Source organism: Prionailurus viverrinus, chromosome B1 (assembly GCF_022837055.1).
Source record: "Prionailurus viverrinus isolate Anna chromosome B1, UM_Priviv_1.0, whole genome shotgun sequence".
NCBI classification, from domain to species: Eukaryota; Metazoa; Chordata; class Mammalia; order Carnivora; family Felidae; genus Prionailurus; species Prionailurus viverrinus.
Genome location: NC_062564.1, coordinates 42,925,468 through 42,948,963, shown reverse-complemented (window position 1 = coordinate 42,948,963; position 23,496 = coordinate 42,925,468). Strand labels below are relative to the sequence as shown.

The 23,496-nt window shown below is 37.7% G+C and overlaps 1 protein-coding gene across 5 annotated transcripts in view; it reads right to left on the bottom strand.

Moving 5' to 3' along the window:
• The window catches only part of LOC125164584 (disintegrin and metalloproteinase domain-containing protein 18-like), a 153,579-nt gene that overhangs the window by 30,890 nt on the left and 99,193 nt on the right, over positions 1-23,496 (bottom strand). For 4 of the 5 annotated variants that reach the window (XM_047857406.1, XM_047857407.1, XM_047857410.1 and 1 more), the window contains one exon: positions 6,583-6,663. The exons of the other annotated variant lie outside the window; for it this stretch is intronic. In XM_047857406.1, coding sequence (XP_047713362.1) covers positions 6,583-6,663 — 81 coding nt within the window. The remainder of the gene's footprint in view (positions 1-6,582; positions 6,664-23,496) is intronic. 5 annotated transcript variants of the gene reach the window in all.

Genomic DNA, 23,496 nt, shown 5'->3' with positions numbered 1-23,496 from the left:
CTCGGAGTGAAGAGGCAGAGGAGAGAATAAGGGAACTAGAATATAAAATTATGGAAAAAGAGGAAGCTGAGAAAAAGAGAGATAAAAAAAAACCAGGAGTACCAGGGAAAAATTAGAGAACTAAGTGATGCACTAAAGAGAAATAATCTACACATAATTGGTGTTACAGAGGAGGAAGAGAGAGGGAAAGGTGCTGAAGGTGTACTTGAAGAAATAATAGCTGAGAACTTCCCTGAACTGGGGAAGGAAAAAGGCATTGAATTCCAAGAGGCACAGAGAACTCCCTTCAGACTTGAATCGATCTTCTGCACGACATATCATAGTGAAACTGGCAAAATACAGGGATAAAGAGAAAATTCTGAAAGCAGCTAGGGATAAACGTGCTCTAACATATAAAGGGAGACCTATAAGACTCGTGACCGATCTCTCTACTGAAACTTGGCAGGCCAGAAACGAATGGCAGGAAATCTTCCATGTGATGAACAGAAAAAAATATGCAGCCAAAATCCTGTATCCAGCAAGTCTGTCATTTAGAATAGAAGGAGAGATAAAGGTCTTCCCAAACAAACAAAAACTGAAGGAATTCGTCACCACTAAACCAGTCCAACCAAGAGATCCTAAGGGGGATCCTGTGAGACAAAGTACCAGAGATATCGCTACAAGGATGATACAGACATCACAATGACTCTAAACCCGTATCTTTCTATAATAACACTGAATGTAAATGGACTAAATGTGCTAACCGAAAGAAATAGGGTATCAGAATGGATAAAAAAACAAGACCCATCTATTTGCTGTCTACAAGAGACTCATTTTAGACCTGAGGACACCTTCAGGTTGAAAGTGAGGGGATGGAGAACTATCTATCATGCTACTGGAAGTCAAAAGAAAGCTGGAGTTGCCATACTTATATCAGACAAACTCGACTTTAAATTAAAGGCTGTAACAAGAGATGAAGAAGGGCATTATATAATAATTACAGGGTCTATCCATCAGGAAGAGCTAACAATAATAAATGTCTGTGCACTGAATACAGGAGCCTGCAAATATACAAAACAATCACAAACATAAGCAACCTTATTGATAAGAATGGGGTAATTGCAGGGGACTTTAACACTCCACTTACAGAAATGGATAGATCATCTAGACACACGGTCAATAAAGTACAAGGGCTCTCAGAGATACATTGGATCAGATGGACTTGACAGATATAATTAGAACTCTGCATCCCAAAGCAACAGAATATACTTTCTTCTCGAGTGCACATGGAACATTCTCCAAGATAGATCACATACTGGGTCACAAAACAGACCTTCATAAGTATACAAGAATTGAGATCATACCATGTATACTTTCAGACCACAATGCTATGAAGCTTGAAATCAACCACAGGAAAAGGTCTCAGCAACCTCAAAAAATATGAGGTTAAAGAACACCCTCTTAAAGAATGAATGGGTCAACCAGGCACTTAGAGAAGAAATTTAAAAAATATATGGAAACAAACAAAAATGAAAATACAACAATCCAAACACTTTGGGATGCAATGAAGGCAGTCCTGAGAAGAAAATATATTGCAATCCAGGCCTATCTCAAGAAACAAGAAAAATCCCAAATACAAAATCTAACAGCACACTTAAAGGAAATAGAAGCAGAACAGCAAAGACAGCCTAAACCCAGCAGAGGAAGAGAAATAATAAAGATCAGAACATAAATAAACAATATAGAATCTAAAAAAACCTGTAGAGCAGATCAATGAAACCAAGAGTTGGTTTTTTGAAAAAATAAACAAAATTGACAAACCTCTAGCCAGGCTTCTCAAAAAGAAAAGGGAGATGACCCAAATAGCTAAAATCATGAATGAAAATGGAATTATTGGGGCGCCTGGGTGGCGCAGTCGGTTAAGCGTCCGACTTCAGCCAGGTCACGATCTCGCAGTCTGTGAGTTCGAGCCCCGCGTCAGGCTCTGGGCTGATGGCTCAGAGCCTGGAGCCTGTTTCCGATTCTGAGTCTCCCTCTCTCTCTGCCCCTCCCCCGTTCATGCTCTGTCTCTCTCTGTCCCAAAAATAAATAAACGTTGAAAAAAAAAATTAAAAAAAAAAAAAAGAAAATGGAATTATTACAACCATTCCCTCAGAGATACAAGCAATTATCAGGGAATACTATGAAAAATTATATGCCAACAAACTGGACAACCTGGAAGAAATGGACAAATTCCTAAACACCCACACGCTTCCAAAACTCAATCAGGAAGAAAGAGAAAGCTTGAACAGACCCATAACCAGTGAAGAAATTGAATCGGTTATCAAAAATCTCCCAACAAATAAGAGTCCAGGACAAGATGGCTTCCCAGGGGAGTTCTACTAGACGTTTAAAGCAGAGACAATACCTATCCTTCTCAAGCTATTCCAAGAAATAGAAGGGAAGGAAACTTCCAGACTCATTCTATGAAGCCAGTATTACTTTGATTCCTAAACCAGACAGAGACCCAGTAAAAAAAGAGAACTACAGGCCAATATCCCTGATGAATATGGATGCAAAAATTCTCAGTAAGATACTAGCAAATCGAATTCAACGGCATATAAAAAGAATTATTCACCATGATCAAGTGGGATTCATTCCTGGGATGCAGGGATGGTTCAACATTCGCAAATCAATCAATGGGATACATCACATTAATAAAAGAAAAGATAAGAGCCATATGATCCTGTCAATCGATGCAGAAAAGGCCTTTGACAAAATTCAGCATCCATTCTTAATAAACACGCACAAGAAAGTCAGGATAGAAGGATCATACTTAAAGATCATAAAAGCCATTTATGAAAAGCCCACAGCTAACATCATCCTCAATGGGGAAAAACTGAGAGCTTTTCCCCTGAGATCAGGAACACGACAGGGATGTCCACTCTCACTGTTGTTGTTAAACATAGTGTTGGAAGTTCTAGCATCAGCAATCAGACAACAAAAGGAAATCAAAGGCATCAAAATTGGCAAAGATGAAGTCAAGCTTTCACTTTTTTCAGATGACATGATATCATACATGGAAAACCTATAGACTCCACCAAAAGTCTGCTAGAACTGATACATGAATTTAGCAAAGTTGCAGGATACAAAATCAATGTACAGAAATCAGTTGCATTCTTATATACTAATAATAAAGCAACAGAAAGACATATAAATAAACTGATCCCATTCACAACTGCACCAAGAAGCATAAAATACCTAGGAATAAATCTAACCAAAGATGTACAAGATCTGTATGCTGAAAACTATAGGAAGCTTATGAAGGAAATTGAAGAAGATATAAAGAAATGGAAAGACATTCCCTGCTCATGGATTGGAAGAATAAATATTGTCAAAATGTCAATACTACCCAAAGCTATCTACACATTCAATGCAATCCCAATCAAAATTGCACCAGCATTCTTCTCGAAGCTAGAACAAGCAATCCTAAAATTCATATGGAACCACAAAAGGCCCCGAATAGCCAAAGGAATTTTGAAGAAGAAGACCAAAGCAGGAGGCATCACAATCCCAGACTTTAGCCTCTACTACAAAGCTGTAATCATTAAGACAGCATGGTATTGGCACAAAAACAGACACTTAGGCCAATGCAATAGAATAGAAACCCCAGAACTAGACCCACAAACGTATGGCCAACTCATCTTTGACAAAGCAGGAAAGAACATCCAATGGAAAAAAGACAGTCTCTTTAACAAATGGTGCTGGGAGAACTGGACAGCAACATGCAGAAGGTTGAAACTAGACCACTTTCTCACACCATTCACAAAAATAAACTCAAAATGGATAAAGGACCTAAATGTGAGACAAGAAACCATCAAAACCCTAGAGGAGAAAGCAGGAAAAGACCTCTCTGACCTCAGTCGTAGCAATTTCTTACTTGACACATCCCCAAAGGCAAGGGAATTAAAAGCAAAAATGAATTACTGGGACCTTATGAAGATAAAAAGCTTCTGCACAGCAAAGGAAACAACCAACAAAACTAAAAGGCAACCAATGGAATGGGAAAAGATATTTGCAAATGACATATTGGACAAAGGGCTACTATCCAAAATCTATAAAGAGCCCACCAAACTCCACACCCAACAAACAAATAACCCAGTGAAGAAATGGGCAGAAAACATGAATAGACACTTCTCCAAAGAAGACATCTGGATGGCCAACAGGCACATGAAAAGATGCTCAATGTCGCTCCTCATCAGGGAAATATAAATCAAAACCACACTCAGATACCACCTCACGCCAGTCAGGGTGGCCAAAATGAACAAGTCAGGAGACTATAGATGCTGGAGAGGATATAGAGAAACGGGAACCCTCTTGCACTGTTGGTGGGAATGCAAATTGGTGCAGCCACTCTGGAAAACAGTGTGGTGGTTCCTCAAAAATTTAAAAATAGACCTACCCTATGACCCAGCAGTAGCACTGCTAGGAATTTACCCAAGGGATACAGGAGTGCTGATGCATAGGGGCACTTGGATCCCAATGTTTATAGCAGCACTCTCAACAATAGCCCAATTATGGAAAGAGCCTAAATGTCCATCAACTGATGAATGGATAAAGAAATTGTGGTTTATATACACAATGGAGTCCTACGTGGCAATGAGAAAGAATGAAATATGGCTCTTTGTAGCAATGTGGTTGGAACTGGAGAGTGTGATGCTGAGTGAAATAAGCCATACAGAGGAAGACAGATACCATATGGTTTCACTCTTATGTGCATCCTGAGAAACTTAACAGAAACCCATGGGGGAGGGGAAGGGGGAAAAAAAAGGGGCTAGAGTGGGAGACAGCCAAAGCATAAGAGACTCTTAAAAACTGAGAACAAACTGAGGGTTGATAGGGGGTGGGAGGGAGGGGAGGGTGGGTGATGGGTATTGAGGAGGGCACTTTTGGGATGAGCACTGGGTGTTGTATGGAAACCAATTTGACAATAAATTTCATATATTGGAAAAAAAATAGTAAAATAAAAATTAAAAAAACAAAAATCCCCTAATCATTTGGATAATTTATAAATAACTGTGAAAGTAGAGAAAAGTAATTTTGAAATAATTCAAACTGAAAACCTCTTTTGTGTAAATATCCAATCAGCTAAAATACTGACAAGAAATTTATTTCACTGGACTTTTCCAGACTTTTAACAGCTATTTTTCTAATTTTTATGCAAATAAAAGTTAAGCCTAAAAAGAAAGAAAGAAAGAAAGAAAGAAAGAAAGAAAGAACAACACTACCATAACTGCCAATAATTCACAATAATATGTCTAAGCAACTACATGTTCTTAAAATTTGAACTAAAGTTGGAAATTATAGACTTGTAAATCAACTCTATAAATTGTAAATAATAAAGTTGCCTATCTGTTGACATGTCATTGGAAAGTAAATAGAGCTTCTCCTAGATTTAGATTTTACCTGACATGTTAATTTTAATTATGAAACAAATAGTGAAAATTCGTAAAATAAATACAGAAGTCTAATCTTATTTTAATGTCATTTTTCATAGTGAAAAATTTTATTAAAAATACAAAAGTGTAAATAAAATAAAAATGGCAGTAGATGAAGAAAATAAATTTGTGTCCAATAAAACAGTATCAATAATCTATAATCTCTAACTTTGTTTTGAGATTTAATAAAAATCATTAAGGCTAAAGTCTTACAATGGAAAGTTAAACAAAGAAAAACAAAAGCTCAGAACAATAACTATAGAGAGTAAAAAACAAAATATTAAAATATAGTTATCCTCTTTGTTAACAACCTATAGAAAATTAAAGATAATGCAAAAAGCATTTTATATAGTCTAGATCCAAACAATTTAAAAATTATAAAATTGAATCCTATAAGTTTGGTAAGTTTGAAATAACTTTTATAATTTTGAATGCATCTTACACTGATTTTGTTTTAGGAAAAATAATTTAAGAAGAACCAGAACTATAAATTAAAGAAGTAAAAATTAAACATAATTGTGACAGCAAATTTGTATTATTAGATTAAGATAGTTAAGCAGTTGGGAAGAAATAAAAATTTTTGCATAAGGATACACTTCCTATTAGAAATCCCTTCATAGGAACAGTCAGAAAATTCACTAATGTATCAACATGGTTTTAAGTGTACTCTGTATAAAATATTATATAGCCATAAATTTTAATTATTAAGAGTATGAGGGAGAACTAATACATTCATACTTATATTTATTTTATATGAATTTTATATAAATATGAATTTATATAAGTAAATTTTTATTTATAAGTAAATGATTTATGTTTATAAGTACATATTTATAAGTAAAGCATGAACTTATTGTCATAAGAAAAGAATAAATGGTTTTCATTTAAACATGTTATTAATTCAAAAGTTGTGGGTGCTTACAATAAATTCAACACATGTAGTACAATATATTTAACAGTCTTTGAATTAGCTTCACTGATTTTCTTTATATTGATTAGCTATTTCTGGACCAGGTCAGATTAAAAGTAACCTAGAGTCTCAATTCTCCCAAATAAGATAATTTTTTTATTTTTAATTACCCACAAAAATAACATTTAACTTAGAACTATAAAAAAAGTTACTTACTCCATTTCCTCTGCATTTTGTAGCAGCATTACAGTTATATTCCATCAAGTGAACTTTTTTGCAGGTTTTATTTATACAATACTAAAGTAAAACACAGATAATATTTCATAATCATTCATACATTTGATATAACATGAGAAAAGAATTATTTCTTATATGCCCTATTTGAGACTTTTTATTCCATATTACTCTCATTTGGGTACAAAAAGTCTAGCATTCCAATACAAAATCTAAACAATAATCAATTAAAGAAAAATAACTTGGGTGTTTGCCTTGACATAGTTTTTTTGTAATAATGTAATATAATTTGGCCTTTAGGAATTAAATTGAGAATCTCCATAAGGGAGATTTTCTATATTATGTTAATATTCTGTTATAAATAATTGGTTAGTGTTAATGATTTGTGCCCTCAAAACTTGGAACATAATTCATTAATTTTGTTTTGGTTTCAAATGTAAGTGAATATTTTGGATTATAAATTATCATGAATCTTTGTTATAATATTGATAAGAATAGTTTGTCAAGATAAATATTTTAACTTCATTTGTAACCATTGTAAAACCCTTGTTCCATAAAAATGGGTAATCCAGTGGTAATTAGTCACCAGTATATGTAACTTTTGCTTCCTTTACCATTTTATATTTTTTTAACTGGCCTCCTGGCTTATGTTCTTTTATTTTATTTTAAAAAGCACTATAAATTATAAGTAATACATCAAAAATATGAATATATCAAATAAGAATAAAAATTTGTTTTTGCAATTATGTCCTGAAAATTAACATATACCCAATACATAAAGTTGCATATGCAAGCCTACATTTGCCTCCTCTTTTCAACATATTTGAAATTCTAGCCAGTGCAATTAGGTGATAAAAATAAATAAAAGGCATACAAATTGCTGAGAAAGAAGTAAAATAATCTGTTTGCAGATGACATAATCGTACATATAGAAAACTCTAAAGACTCCACATGTAAAAAGCTTGTCAGAACTAATCAAAAAAAGTAAATTTGCTGAATAAAATATTAACATACAAAAATCAAATGTATTTCTTTACAGTAACAATAAAGATTTTTTTATAATTAAGAAAACAATTCCAATTATAACAGTATAAACTATTATTAACCAACTAAACTAAACAAGATGATAAATGATATGTATGCTGAAAACTACCAAGAAATGCTGAAAAAAATTAAAGAAGGCCTAAAGAAATGGAAAGATACCCATTCATACCTGTTCATGGACTGAAAGACATAATACTGTTAAGATGTTAATGCTATCTAAAACAATTTACAAATTCAATGTAGTCTCTGTTAAAATTCTAATGATACTTTTTCAGAAATAAAAAATCCATCCTAAAACAATTTCAAGGGACTTCCAATTGCCAAAACAGACTTACAGAAGGACAAAGTGGGATAAGTCACACTTCTTGAGATCAAAACTTTCTACAAAGCTACAGCAACTAAAACAACGTGGTCATGGAATAAATTCAGGCATTACTGATGAATGGAATATATTAGTTAAGAAATAAATCCTCTCATATATGGTCAAATAATTTTCAAGAAGTCTGCCAAGTCTGTTCAATGGCAAAGGACAATGCTTTCAACAAATGATTCTGGGATATTGGATATCCACATGCAAAAGAATGAAATTAGACCCTTATCTTATACCATCTGCAACAACTAACTCAAGATGTATTGAAGACCTAAAGAACTAAATGATAATACTCTGAGAAGACACAGGGAAAATCTTCATAACATTAATTTGGAAATGTTTTTGGATGTGATACTCAAATGACAGGGAACAAACAAGAAAACAGATATACTGGACTTAATCAAAATTAAAAGGACTTTTGTCTGCAAACGACATTATCAAGAGACTGAAAAGGCACCCACAGAATGGAAGGAAATATTAAAAAATCATTATCTGGTAAGAGATTAATATCCAGAATTTATATTAAGGATTGGTATACAAGTATATATTAAGGATACCTTAAACTCAAGAACAACAACGAAAACCAACACCAAATTAAAAATGGGCAAAAGACACAAATAAACATTTCTCTAAAGAAGACATAGGGATGGACAACAAGCTTGTGAAAAACTGTTGTACATCACTTATTATCCAGAAAGTGAAAATTAACAACACAATAAGATGTTACTTCACATCTGTTAAGATGGCTATTATCAAAACAGAAACAAAACAAAACATAAAGTGTTAATGAGGAAGTGGACAAATTGGAACCCTTGTGAATTACTAATGGGAATGTAAAATGGTACAGCCACTGTGAAAAACAGAATAGCCATTCCTCAAAAAGATAAACACAGATTTAGAATATGATCCAGCAAATCCATGTTTAGGTATATATCCAAGGAATTAAAAGGCAGGGACTTGAAAAGATATTTGTACACCAAATGCTATTCATAGCACCATTATTCACAAGAGCTAAAAGGTAGAAACAACCTAAATGTCCATTGACAAATAAACCAATAAACAAATGTGGTATATACAAACTATGGAATATTATTGAACCTTTAAAAGAATGAAATTCTGAGGTTGGAAAGGTAGCAGAGTAGGAGGACCCTGGGCTCACTCTGTCCCATAGCTTCAACTAGATATCATCCACATCCAAGTTAACAAACTGGAGAGTGATGGGAGGACTGGAAGAAAAAGCTCCACGATTAAATATAGAGAAGAAGCCACATCTGAAAGGTCAGGAGGTCAGAAAGGTGTAGGGAGGCTGCCTGTTGGAGGGAGGGAGCTGAGGTTGTGGAGAAGGCAGAGAAACAATTCTTCACACCAGGGACCTCACATGGGATGACTAATCCCCATAATGTTTGGCTTTAAAAACCAGAGGGGCTGATAGGCCACTTGGCTGGCTCAGTCAGTAGCGCACTGGACTCTTCATCTGAGGTTTGTAAATTTGAGCCCCTCTGAGGTGAGTAAATTTTGGGTGTAGAGATTAGTTAAAAAAATAAAATCTTAAAAAAAACCCAAAGTTGCTTATTTCTGTGTTTATAAAATCAGTGGTGCTTAGAGCCTAAGAGCTTTAAAATCTGCTGCCTCAGCACAAGGCATGCAGTGTGGCAAGTGATACCTGGGTCACTGCTCTTAAAGAGACAGCAGCCCACAGAGAGCAGCATAAAAATGACAGTTTAAGGGGACCTGGGTGGTAGTTGAATCTTGGTTTGGGCTTGGGTCATGATGCCAGGATCATGGGATCGAGCCCTGGACTGGGCTCCATGCTGAGCATGGAGCCTGCTTGGGATTCTCTCTCTTTCCCTCTGCCCCTCTCTCCTGCTTGCATGCGTGCTCTGTCTCTCTAAAGAAGAAAAACAAACAAAACAAAAGGTTTACACAACTCTGGGGAGAAATGGGAGACAGATCAATTCATACTGATTTCAGAGTGTGTTGGGGGACTTCTCTGAAAATGAGGGAGTTGGAAGACATCATTTTCTTCCCCAGCCTTGCAGTATAAACACAGAGCCACCTGCAGGAGGCAGGACTGCACAACACTTGCTACCTAACCCTCTGCCAGTGCACTATGCCCAAGTATTCTCCTAAGGACTAGCCTACTTCAAGCCTGCTAGGTATGGCCCTGGGCTCAGGGAAAATTTTGTCAAAGCCACGCATGTGCCTCAACAAGCTGTCAGGTGCACAGCTACCACAGGACAACATGCACATCCACTGTACCACACATTTGCCTACAAGTTCCATTGTGTACCTTCCCCAACCAAGTGTCCCTAGCCTTCCTGTGCACTGTGTCTTACTGCATGCCCCCAGCTGCTGTCCTGCTCCATGCCCAGCCAATAGGTGCACAGCAGCCACCCCACCGGGCCCAGACACCACACCATGCACAGCTGCAGACCCCAGCCATCCTGGCACACTGGGCCAAGGCACACCCAGCCTTCCTTGGACACAGCACCTAGCCTTGCTCACCTAGCTGCCTTGGCACACAAATCCCACCCCCTTCAGTGCTTTGGAGGATCTGACACAGGACTAGTGGCCCAGTGAAAAATTTGCTAACCCCAGCATCCCACTCCCTAGTTCTCTGGCAGGCATGCCCCCCCAAGAGCTGGACTTCCTAGGTCCTGCTAACATCACAGAGAGCAAACACAGGCCCAAATAGTCATCGAATCAGTACAGATTACTACACCAGAAAGGAAAAGTGACATGACAGCAAGGCATAAACAGCACATTGATTCAGGATAATCTCCTGAATTGCCAGGTTGTTGTGAACAGGGGACACTGCACTGCAGAGCACTCCAGGACCATTTCTTCATAGTGTCACTACTTTCAGGGGCAGAAGACATAGCTGATTTTCTTAACACAGAGAAAGAGACATAGAGAGGCAGGCAAAATGAGGAGACAGAGAAATTTATCCCAAAACAAAAACAGGGCAAGGCCACAGCCAGAGATCTAATTGAAACAGATATAAGTAACCATCCTAATAGAGAATTTAAAACAATGATTGCAAGAATACTCACTAGACTTGAGAAAAGAGTGGAAGGTATGAGTGAGACACTGAACACAGAGATAAGGAATAACAGAGGAGAGTTAGGGGTACAATAAACAAAATGAGAAACAGGCCTGATGGAATGAAGAGCAGGATGGAAGGAATAGAGGAAAGAACTAGTGACCTAGAGGAAAGAGTAATGGAAAGTAACCAAGCTAAATGAAAGACAGAAAAAATAATTATACAAAACAAGAAAAGACTAAAAGAATTGATTCCATAAAACTTAATAATATTTGTATTTTAGGAGTCCCAGAAGAATAAGAGAGAGAGAAAAGCAAAAAAAATTTATTTGAAGAAATAATAGCTGAAAACTTCCCCTAATCTGAGGAAGGAAACAGATATCCAGATCCAGGAAACACAGAGAACACCCATCAGAATTAACAAAAGCAGACCCACACGAAGACATATTGTAACTAAATTTGCAAAATATGATGACAAAGAAAAAAATTTAAAAGCAGCAAGACTAAAGAAATTAGTAACTTATAAGGGAAAACCCATAAAACTAGCAGATTTTTCAACAGAAATTTTGCAAGTCGGAAGGTTGTGGCATTTTATATTCAAAGTGCTGAATGGGAAAAATCTGCAGCCAAGAACACTTTATACAACAAAGCTGTCATTCAGAATAGAAGGAGAGGTAAAGAGTTTCCCAGACAAACAGGAAGTAAAGTAGTTCATGACCACTAAACCAGCCCTGCAAGAAAAGGGGATTCTTTAAATGGAAAGGAGAGACCAAAAGTGACAGTATAGAGGTAGGAAACACAAAAGCAGTAAAAATGAAAATTTTTATAAAAAATAAGTGAAGGAACTCATGCATAAAAAAAGAATATAAAATATAATAACATATACCTAAAACAAGAAGGAATCAGGAGAAAAGAATGGGTTCAAACTTAAACAACAATCAACTTAATATAGACTGCTATGTGCAGAAGAAGTTATATACAAACCTAACGGTAACCATATATCAAAAGCCACTAACAAATATTTAAAGAATAAAGAGAAATAAATCCAAATATATCACTAAAGAAAGTCAGCAAAACATGAAAGACAAAACAGATCAGAGAAAATCTTCAGAAACAACCACAAAACAAGTAATAAAATAGCAATAAACACATTTACCAATAATTAATATGAATGTTAATGGACTAAACCCTCTAATCAAAAGACATACAGTGACAGAATGGATTAAAAAAAGAACACACATCTATATGCTTCTTACAAGACATATATTTTGTTTTATTTTTAAAATGTTTTGATTTATTTTTGAGAGAGAGAGAGGGAGAATGAGTAGGGGAGGGGCAGAGAGAGAGGGAGACACAGAATCTAAAACAGGCTCCAGGCTTGGAGCTGTCCACACAGAGCCCAACACCGGGCTCTAACTCGTGAACCACGAGATCATGACCTAAGCAGAAGTTAGATGCTTACCTGACTGAGCCTCCCAGGCACCCCAAGAGATATATTTGAGATCTAAAGACATCTACAGATAGAAAGTGAGAAGATGAAAAAACATCTATCATGCAAACAAATGTCAGAAAAAAAAGCCAAAGTAGCAATATTTATATTGGAAAACGTAGACATTAAATCAAAGACTGTAACAAGAGACAAGGAAGGACACTATATAATAATAAAACATACAATCCAACAAGAAGATATAACAATGGAAAATTTGCGCCCAACATAGAAGCACCCAAATACATAAAACAGTTAATAACAAACATAAAGGAACTAATCTATAATAATACAATAATAGTAGGGGACTTTTGCACCCCACTTACGCTGATGGACATAGCATGCAAATAGAAAAACAAGGAAACAATGGCTTTGAATGATGCACTGGACTATATCAATTCAACATATATATTCAGAACATTCTATCTTGAAACAGCAGAATACACATTCTTTTCAAGCACAAATGGAACATTCTCCAGAATAGATCACATAGATCACATACAAATAGAAGTTTGTATTAGTCCACAAAACAAAGTTCAACAAATTCAAGAAGGTCAAAGTCATACCCTGCATCTTTCTGACCACAAAGCTATGAAACTAGAAGTCAATCACAAGAAAAAATTTGGAAAGAATACAAATACATGGAAGTGAAATAACATGCTACTAAACAATGAATTAATCAACCAGGAAATCAAAGAAGAAATAAAAATGTACATGGAAGCAAATGAGAATGAAAATACCACATCCCAAAACCTAGGATGTAGAAAAAGCATTTCTTTTTTTTTTAAATTTTTTAGTTTTTATTCTTGAGAGAGAGAGAGACAGATACAGCATGAGTGGGGAAGGGTCAGAGAGAGAGAGAGGGAGACACAGAATCTGAAGCAGGTTCCAGGCTCTGAGCTGTCAGCACAAAGCCTGACACAGGGCTCAAACTCACGAACCGTGAAATCATGACCTGAGCCGAAGTCAGACGCTTAACCAACTGAGCCACCCAGGTGCCCCTAGAAAAAGCATTTCTAAGAGTGAAGTTTATAGCAATACAGGCCTACCACAAGAAGCAAGAAATATCTCAAACAACCTAAGCTTATACCTAAAGGAGCTAGATAAAGAACAACAAAAGAGGCCTCAAGCCAGCAGAAGGAAGGAAATAACAAAGATTAGAGCAGAAATGAATGATACAGAAACAAGCAGACAAACAACAACAACAACAACAACAACAGCAACAACAAAAAAATAAAACCAGGAACTAGTTCTTTGAAAAAATCAATAAAATTGATGAGCATCTAGCCAGAATTATCAAGAAAAAAAGAGAAAGAACTCAAGTAAATAAAATCACAAGTGAGAGAGGACAAATAACAACCAGCACCAAAGAAATACATATATTTCTGTGTATATATATATATATATATATATATATATATATATACTATATATATATAGTATATATTGTATATATTCTGTATATATATTATATATTGCTGTATAACATATTATCCACAGAATTAATAGCATTAAACAACACACATATATCATATCAGAGTTTCTGTAGGTCAGGAATCCGGGTATATCTTAGCTAGGTTCCCTCTTCAGTCTCTTACAAAGCCATAATCAAGGTATTGTCTGGGGCTGTTGTCTCATCTGAAAGTCTGACTTGGAAGAATTCTCTTCATAGCTTGCTCATGTGGTTTTTGGAAGAATTCAATTTCCTGCAGGCTGTTAAATTGAGGGTCTTACTGCTTCACTGGCTCATGATTGCTTTTCCATGTGTGCTTCTTCATCATAGTAGCTTGTTTTAGCAAAGCAAGCCATCTGAGAAGGCGAGAGAGAGAGTGCATGCAAAACAGAAGTCATTCTTTTTTAACCTAATCTTCTGAGTGACATCCTATAACTTTTGCCATAGAAGCAAGCCACTATATCCAGCCCAAATACAAAGGAAGATTACAAAAAGGAATGAATACCAGAAAGTGAGATCATTGGAAACATTTTAGAAGCTGTCTATCACAATAAGTACTTTCCCCAAGGGAATAAGAATTGGCTAGGACTTCTGTAAGATGGTGGCATATGAATCCTGAAACCACATCGTTTCATGGAGACACCAACTCTACAGTGACATATGGATCATACCTCTGAAAAAGATTTGAAAACTAGATGAACTGCTTCTCCATAACAAATGATACAAAGACCATATCAAAATGGGTAGGAAGGCAGAGATGTGATCTCACCCTGTCATGGCATCACATAATAGGATTTAATCAGTCTAGTGTTTCTCCTGGAGGAGCAAGGAGTTGATGCCTCTACATTAATCATCCCAACTTTTGGGATCTGCACTGGAAACATGAGCCCCCAAAATGTATGGCTTAGAAAACCAAAGGGGCTGATGTCCAAGGGACACAAAGTTCTATACAAACCCAAGATTTACTTTTAAAAGAATCTACATATGGTCTCACTCAACCAAAATTCAACAAAAACAAGCAAGCAAACAAACAAGCAATCTCCTAGTAGTTAGAAAAGCATTGTGAGTATATGCGAAAGAGATTCATATGTTAATTTAAAAGTCTCTGGTGAAGGAGCAAGGGACAACTGAAACTTTCTCTGAGTCAGAGGCACTGGTAGATACCATTTTTGTACTCTGCACCTACCCTGTTAGCCCAGGGGGGAAATTCAGATACACCCCGTCCCTCCACCTTACTAAGACAGAAAGGGCCAGCATTCAAGTTCTATCCTACTGCTTACTGAAGTCTGGTTGTGTAGTTGCAGTAATTCCCCTCTAGTTGGCTGGGGCAGGTGAAGAGGAACAGTTGTGGCCTTCTCATGTTCACTAGATAAAGCCAGCGAGCATGGACAAATGTGACACTCCATTGCTTTATGGCTGGGGCTGGTGATAGCAAGGAGCTGTGGAATTCTCTCACTCCCAGACTAAAGCCATCATACACACACAGAGAAGGACCCTCAGCTGCATCCTGACCCACAGAAATGTGCGGTTAAGACACATTCTCACTACATTTCTTAAGCCAGCAAACATGCTCCAATTCCTATACTCTCCAGTTGTATATATAAATCCAGTAAGCATGGATAATCCACACAGGGAATCCCCTATGATCCACCTGGCTCTGGTGGCCAAGGAGGCTGTCATTCCTAAGCTCCATGGGAATGTGACAATTGGAAATACAGTTCTTGACTGGTCACTGCACCCAGGTTACTACACAAACAGACTGAAATGCAATACCAGTCTTCCTGTGGAAATGACTTATTTACAAGTATGGAGCTTCAGGCTGAGGGACAGTCTTCAAATTTCCTCCACATGTAGAGGGCTGAGCCACTCACAGGAAATGTAAGCAGGGATACACCATCCTTGTGCACACCCTGGACCTCACCATAGGTCAAAGATACCTCCCAGAAAAGAGCATATGCACTTGTCTGCAACCTCAACTTTTGCAGCTGTCCCCCAAAGGACACTTCCAGATCACCTGGACTGGACACCAGCAGAGGTTATAATTGCAGAGGTTATAATTGCAGAGGACTGAATATATATTCATATTTTACACATTTACCTAGGGGTCTGGTTTCCAATCAGCCTGAAACTACGTACTCAATGAGATTCCTCGTACTGAATACTGGGAGGTCTTGGCACACCCTCAAAAATAAGAACAAATCAAGAATAAATCAGGTGGTTAGATAATCACAAAGGTTTAAAAGATAATCAAGAGCTAGGGTAAGGTTGAACAAGAAAGTTTATCACCTACACAAAGCCACTCCTTCAAGACTGATAGAAGTAACTATTTTATATTTAACACACAGAAACAAACACAGAGAGTTAAGCAAAATTAGGAAATATAGAACTATGACCTAAAAGAAAGAACAGGAAAAAAAAAATAAAAGACTCCTTAATGATATAAAGATAAGTAACCTACCAGTAAGGGATTCAAATTAATGGTCATCAAATTCTCACTAAACTTGGGAGAAGAATGGATGAGCATAGTGAGAATGTCAATAAAAAGAAAATATAAGAAGTACCACCACCAACAACAAAAAGTCATAAAGTGAAGCATACAATAACTAAAAATTTCACAAGAGATTTTAATAGCAGACTTGGTGAAGCAGAAGAATGGATTAGCAACCTGGGAGACAAAGCAATGGAACTCATCCAGACAGAACAGCAAAAAGAAAAAAAATAACTTTAAAAAATGAAAAACAAACAAACAAACAAACTAAAGAGACCTTTGAAACAACATAAAGCAGAATAACATTTGCATTATTGGTGGCCAGAAAGAGAACAGAGAGACAAAGAGACAGAAACCAATGGAAATTTTTCCTAACCAGGGAAAGAAAGCAGAAATCCAGGTGCAGAAAGCTCATAGAGTTCCAAATAAGATGAACCCAAAGCACTCCACACCAAGGCACATAATTAAAATGACACAGCAATTGCACTACCAGGTATTTACCCAAAGAATATAAAAATACTAATTCAAAGGGATACATGCACCCCAGTGTTTAGAGCAGCATTATTTACAATAGCCAAACTATGGAAACAGCCCATGTGTCCATCAACAGATGAGTAAAGATGTGGTAAGTATATACAACTGAATATTATGCAGACATCGAGAAGAATAAAATTTTGTCATTTGCTACACTGTGGATATAGCTGGAAAGTATTATGCTAAAATAAGTCAGAGAAAGATAAATACTATATGATTTCATTCATATGTGGAATTTAAGAAACAAAACAGATGATCATGGGGGAAAAAGAGAGAGAGAAGCAAAATAAGAAAAAGACGTTTAACTACAGAGAACAGACTGATGGTTATCAGAGGAGAGGTAGGTGGGAAGATGAGTTAGGTGATGAGGATTAAGGAGAGCACTTGTGATGAGCGCTGGGTGTTGTATGTAAGTGTTGAATCACTAAACCAAACACCTGAAACTAATATTACACTGTATGTTAACCGGAATTTAAATAAAAACTAAAACAAACAAACAAACAAACAAACAACAAAACTAAAATAAAATGCCAAAAGGTAAAGAGGAGAATCTTTTTTAAAAATTTTTTTAAAGTTTTATTAATTTTTGAGAGACAGAGAGAACGGAGTATGAGCGGGGGAGGGACAGAGAGAGAGGGTGTCACAGAATCCAAAGAAGGCTGAGCCCATGTGGCACAGAGCCTGACACGGGGCTCAAACTCATTGGCTGCAAGATCATGACCTGAACCGAAGTCGGACACTCAACTGACAGTCACCCAGGCGCCCCGGTAAAGAGGAGAATCTTAAAAGCAGCAAGAGAAAAACAAATTGTGATGTACATAGAAAACATCATTCATTAGCTGTCAGCAGATTTCTCAGCAGATGTATTTTTCAGGCCATAAGGAAGTGGCATGACATTCAAAGTGCTGAAAGGAAAAAACTTCTATCCAAAAATATTGTAACCATCAAGATTATCATTCAGAATTGGAGAAATGATAAAGAGTTTTAAAGACAAGCAAAAGCTAAAGGAGCTTGTCATTACTAAACCATCCTTGCAGGAAATGCTAAGGAGAATTATTTAAACTGAAATAGGAAAACATACAGAAGTAAAAAGCTCACTGCAAAAAAAAAAATAAATATAATAAGGGTAGTCAAAAAAGCTACTATGAATGTGAATAGATAAAGGCAGTAAAATTGACTAAAGCTTCAATACTTAGTTAAGGGATACATATAATAAGAAGATGTAAAATGTGACATCAAAAACATAAAATATATACAAAATACAGCATTTGTGCTTGACAAAAATGCTCAACAAGTAGGAATAGATGGAACATACCTCAACATCAAAAAGGCCAAATATAAAAGACCCACAGCTGATATCATTCTCAGTGGAGAAAAATTTAGAGCCTTTGCCTTAAGGTCAGTCACAGACAAGGATGCCCAGTTTCATCATTGCTATTTAAAATAGTACTGGAAGGAGGTTTTGCAAGATGGCGGCTTAGGAGGATGCTGGGCTCACCGCACGTCCTGCTGATCACTTAGATTCCATCTACACCTACCTAAATAACCCAGAAAACCGCCAGAGGATTAGCAGAACGGAGTCGCCGGAGCCAAACGCAGACGAGAGGCCCACGCAAGAGGGTAGGAAGGGCGGCGAGGCGGTGCGCACTCCACGGACTGGCGGGAGGGAGCCGGGGCGGAGGGGCGGCTCGCCGGCGAAGCAGAGCCCCCGAGTCTGGCTTGCAAAAGCGGAGGGGCCTGACGGACTGTGTTCCGACAGCAAGCGCGACTTAGCCTCTGGGAGGTCATAAGTTAACAGATCTGCTCGGAAAGCGGGAAGGCTGGAGGACAAAGGCAGGGAGAGCTGCTGAGCCCCCGGACGACAGAGCTCAGTTTGGTGGGGAACAAAGGCGCTCGCCAGCGCCATCTCCCCCGCCCATCCCCCAGCCGAAATCCCAAAGAGAACCAGTTCCTGCCAGGGAACTTGCTGGCTCGGCGCAAACACCCAACTCTGCGCTTCTGCGGAGCCAAACCTCCGGCAGCGGATCTGACTCCCTCCCGCTGCCATAGGGCCCCTCCTGAAGTGGATCACCTAAGGAGAAGCGATCTAAGCCTGCCCCTTCTGCCCCTGTGCACCTTGCCTACCCACCCCAGCTAATATGCCAGATCCCCAGCATCACAAGCCTGGCAGGGTGCAAGTAGCCCAGACGGGCCACACCACCCCACAGTGAATCCCGCCCCTAGGAGAGGCGAAGAGAAGGCACACAGCAGTCTGACTGTGGCCCCAGCGGTGGGCTGGGGGCAGACATCAGGTCTGACTGCGGCCCCACCCACCAACTCCAGTTATACACCACAGCACAGGGGAAGTGTCCTGCAGGTCCTCACCATGCTAGGGACTATCCAAAATGACCAAGCGGAAGAATTCCCCTCAGAAGAATCTCCAGGAAATAACAACAGCTAATGAGCTGATCAAAAAGGATTTAAATAATATAATAGAAAGTGAATTTAGAATAATAGTCATAAACTTAATCGCTGGGCTTGAAAACAGTATACAGGACAGCAGAGAATCTCTTGCTACAGAGATCAAGGGACTAAGGAACAGTCACGAGGAGCTGAAAAATGCTTTAAACGAAATGCATAACAAAATGGAAACCACCACAGCTCGGCTTGAAGAGGCAGAGGAGAGAATAGGTGAACTAGAAGATAAAGTTATGGAAAAAGAGGAAGCTGAGAAAAAGAGAGATAAAAAAATCCAGGAGTATGAGGGGAAAATTAGAGAACTAAGTGATACACTAAAAAGAAATAATACACGCATAATTGGTATCCCAGAGGAGGAAGAGAGAGGGAAAGGTGCTGAAGGTGTACTTGAAGAAATAATAGCTGAGAACTTCCCTGAACTGGGGAAGGAAAAAGGCATTGAAATCCAAGAGGCACAGAGAACTCCCTTCAGACATAACTTGAATCGATCTTCTGCACGACATATCATAGTGAAACTGGCAAAATACAAGGATAAAGAGAAAATTCTAAAAGCAGCAAGGGGTAAACGTGCCCTCACATATAAAGGGAGACCAATAAGACTCGTGACTGATCTCTCTTTTGAAACTTGGCAGGCCAGAAAGAATTGGCACGAGATTTTCAGGGTGCTAGACAGAAAAAATATGCAGCCAAGAATCCTTTATCCAGCAAGTCTGTCATTTAGAATAGAAGGAGAGATAAAGGTCTTCCCAAACAAACAAAAACTGAAGGAATTTGTCACCACTAAACCAGCCCTACAAGAGATCCTAAGGGGGATCCTGTGAGACAAAGTCCCAGAGACGTCACTACAAGCATAAAACATACAGACATCACAATGACTCTAAACCCGTATCTTTCTATAATAACACTGAATGTAAATGGATTAAATGCGCCAACCAAAAGACATGGGGTATCAGAATGGATAAAAAAACAAGACCCATCTATTTGCTGTCTACAAGAGACTCATTTTAGACCGGAGGACACCTTTAGATTGAGAGTGAGGGGATGGAGAACTATTTATCATGCAACTGGAAGCCAAAAGAATGCTGGAGTAGCCATACTTATATCAGACAAACTAGACTTTAATTAAAGGCTGTAACAAGAGATGAAGAAGGACATTATATAATAGTTACAGGGTCTATCCATCAGGAAGAGCTAACAATTATAAATGTCTATGCGCCGAATACCGGAGCCTCCAAATATATAAAACAATTACTCATAAACATAAGCAACCTTATTGATAAGAATGTGGTAATTGCAGGGGACTTTAACACCCCACTTACAGAAATGGATAGATCATCTAGGCACACGGTCAATAAAGAAACAAGGGCCCTGAATGAGACATTGGATCAGATGGACTTGACAGATATATTTAGAACTCTGCATCCCAAAGCAACAGAATATACTTTCTTCTCGAGTGCACATGGAACATTCTCCAAGATAGATCATATACTGGGTCACAAAACAGCCCTTCATAAGTTTACAAGAATTGAAATTATACCATGCTTACTTTCAGACCACAATGCTATGAAGCTTGAAATCAACCACAGAAAAAAGTCTGGAAAACCTCCAAAAGCATGGAGGTTAAAGAATACCCTCCTAACGAATGAGTGGGTCAACCAGGCAATTAGAGAAGAAATTAAAAAATATATGGAAACAAACGAAAATGAAAATACAACAATCCAAACACTTTGGGACGCAGCAAAGGCAGTCCTGAGAGGAAAATACATTGCAATCCAGGCCTATCTCAAGAAACAAGAAAAATCCCAAATACAAAATCTAACAGCACACCTAAAGGAACTAGAAGCAGAACAGCAAAGGCAGCCTAAACCCAGCAGAAGAAGAGAAATAATAAAGATCAGAGCAGAAATAAACAATATAGAATCTAAAAAAACTGTAGAGCAGATCAACGAAACCAAGAATTGTTTTTTTGAAAAAATAAACAAAATTGACAAACCTCTAGCCAGGCTTCTCAAAAAGAAAAGGGAGATGACCCAAATAGATAAAATCATGAATGAAAATGGAATTATTACAACCAATCCCTCAGAGATACAAACAATTATCAGGGAATACTATGAAAAATTATATGCCAACAAATTGGACAACCTGGAAGAAATGGACAAATTCCTGAACACCCACACTCTTCCAAAACTCAATCAGGAGGAAATAGAAAGCTTGAACAGACCCATAACCAGCGAAGAAATTGAATCGGTTATCAAAAATCTCCCAACAAATAAGAGTCCAGGACCAGATGGCTTCCCAGGGGAGTTCTACCAGACGTTTAAAGCAGAGATAATACCTATCCTTCTCAAGCTATTCCAAGAAATAGAAGGGAAGGAAAACTTCCAGACTCATTCTATGAAGCCAGTATTACTTTGATTCCTAAACCAGACAGAGACCCAGTAAAAAAAGAGAACTACAGGCCGATATCCCTGATGAATACGGATGCAAAAATTCTCAATAAGGTACTAGCAAATCGAATTCAACGGCATATAAAAAGAATTATTCACCATGATCAAGTGGGATTCATTCCTGGGATGCAGGGCTGGTTCAACATTTGCAAATCAATCAACGTGATACATCACATTAACAAAAAAAAAGAGAAGAACCATATGATCCTGTCAATCGATGCAGAAAAGGCCTTTGACAAAATCCAGCACCCTTTCTTAATAAAAACCCTTGAGAAAGTCGGGATAGAAGGAACATACTTAAAGATCATAAAAGCCATTTATGAAAAGCCCACAGCTAACATCATCCTCAATGGGGAAAAACTGAGAGCTTTTTCCCTGAGATCAGGAACACGACAAGGATGCCCACTCTCACCGCTGCTGTTTAACATAGTGCTGGAAGTTCTAGCATCAGCAATCAGACAACAAAAGGAAATCAAAGGCATCAAACTTGGCAAAGATGAAGTCAAGCTTTCGCTTTTTGCAGATGACATGATATTATACATGGAAAATCCGACAGACTCCACCAAAAATCTGCTAGAACTGATACAAGAATTCAGCAAAGTTGCAGGATACAAAATCAATGTACAGAAATCAGTTGCATTCTTATACACTAACAATGAAGCAACAGAAAGACAAATAAAGAAACTGATCCCATTCACAATTGCACCAAGAAGCATAAAATACCTAGGAATAAATCTAACCAAAGATGTAAAGGATCTGTATGCTGAAAACTATAGAAAGCTTATGAAGGAAATTGAAGAAGATTTAAAGAAATGGAAAGACATTCCCTGCTCATGGATTGGAAAAATAAATATTGTCAAAATGTCAATACTACCCAAAGCTATCTACACATTCAATGCAATCCCAATCAAAATTGCACCAGCATTCTTCTCAAAACTAGAACAAGCAATCCTAAAATTCATATGGAACCACAAAAGGCCCCGAATAGCCAAAGGAATTTTGAAGAAGAAGACCAAAGCAGGAGGCATCACAATCCCAGACTTTAGCCTCTACTACAAAGCTGTCATCATCAAGACAGCATGGTATTGGCACAAAAACAGACACATAGACCAACGGAATAGAATAGAAACCCCAGAACTAGACCCACAAACGTATGGCCAACTCATCTTTGACAAAGCAGAAAAGAACATCCAATGGAAAAAAGACAGCCTCTTTAACAAATGGTGCTGGGAGAACTGGACAGCAACATGCAGAAGGTTGAAACTAGACCACTTTCTCACACCCTTCACAAAAATAAACTCAAAATGGATAAAGGACCTAAATGTGAGACAGAAAACCATCAAAACCTTAAAGGAGAAAGCAGGAAAAGACCTTTCTGACCTCAGCCGTAGCAATCTCTTACTCGACACATCCCCAAAGGCAAGGGAATTAAAAGCAAAAGTGAATTACTGGGACCTTATGGAGATCAAAAGCTTCTGCACAGCAAAGGAAACAACCAACAAAACTAAAAGGCAACCAACGGAATGGGAAAAGATATTCGCAAATGACATATCGGACAAAGGGCTAGTATCCAAA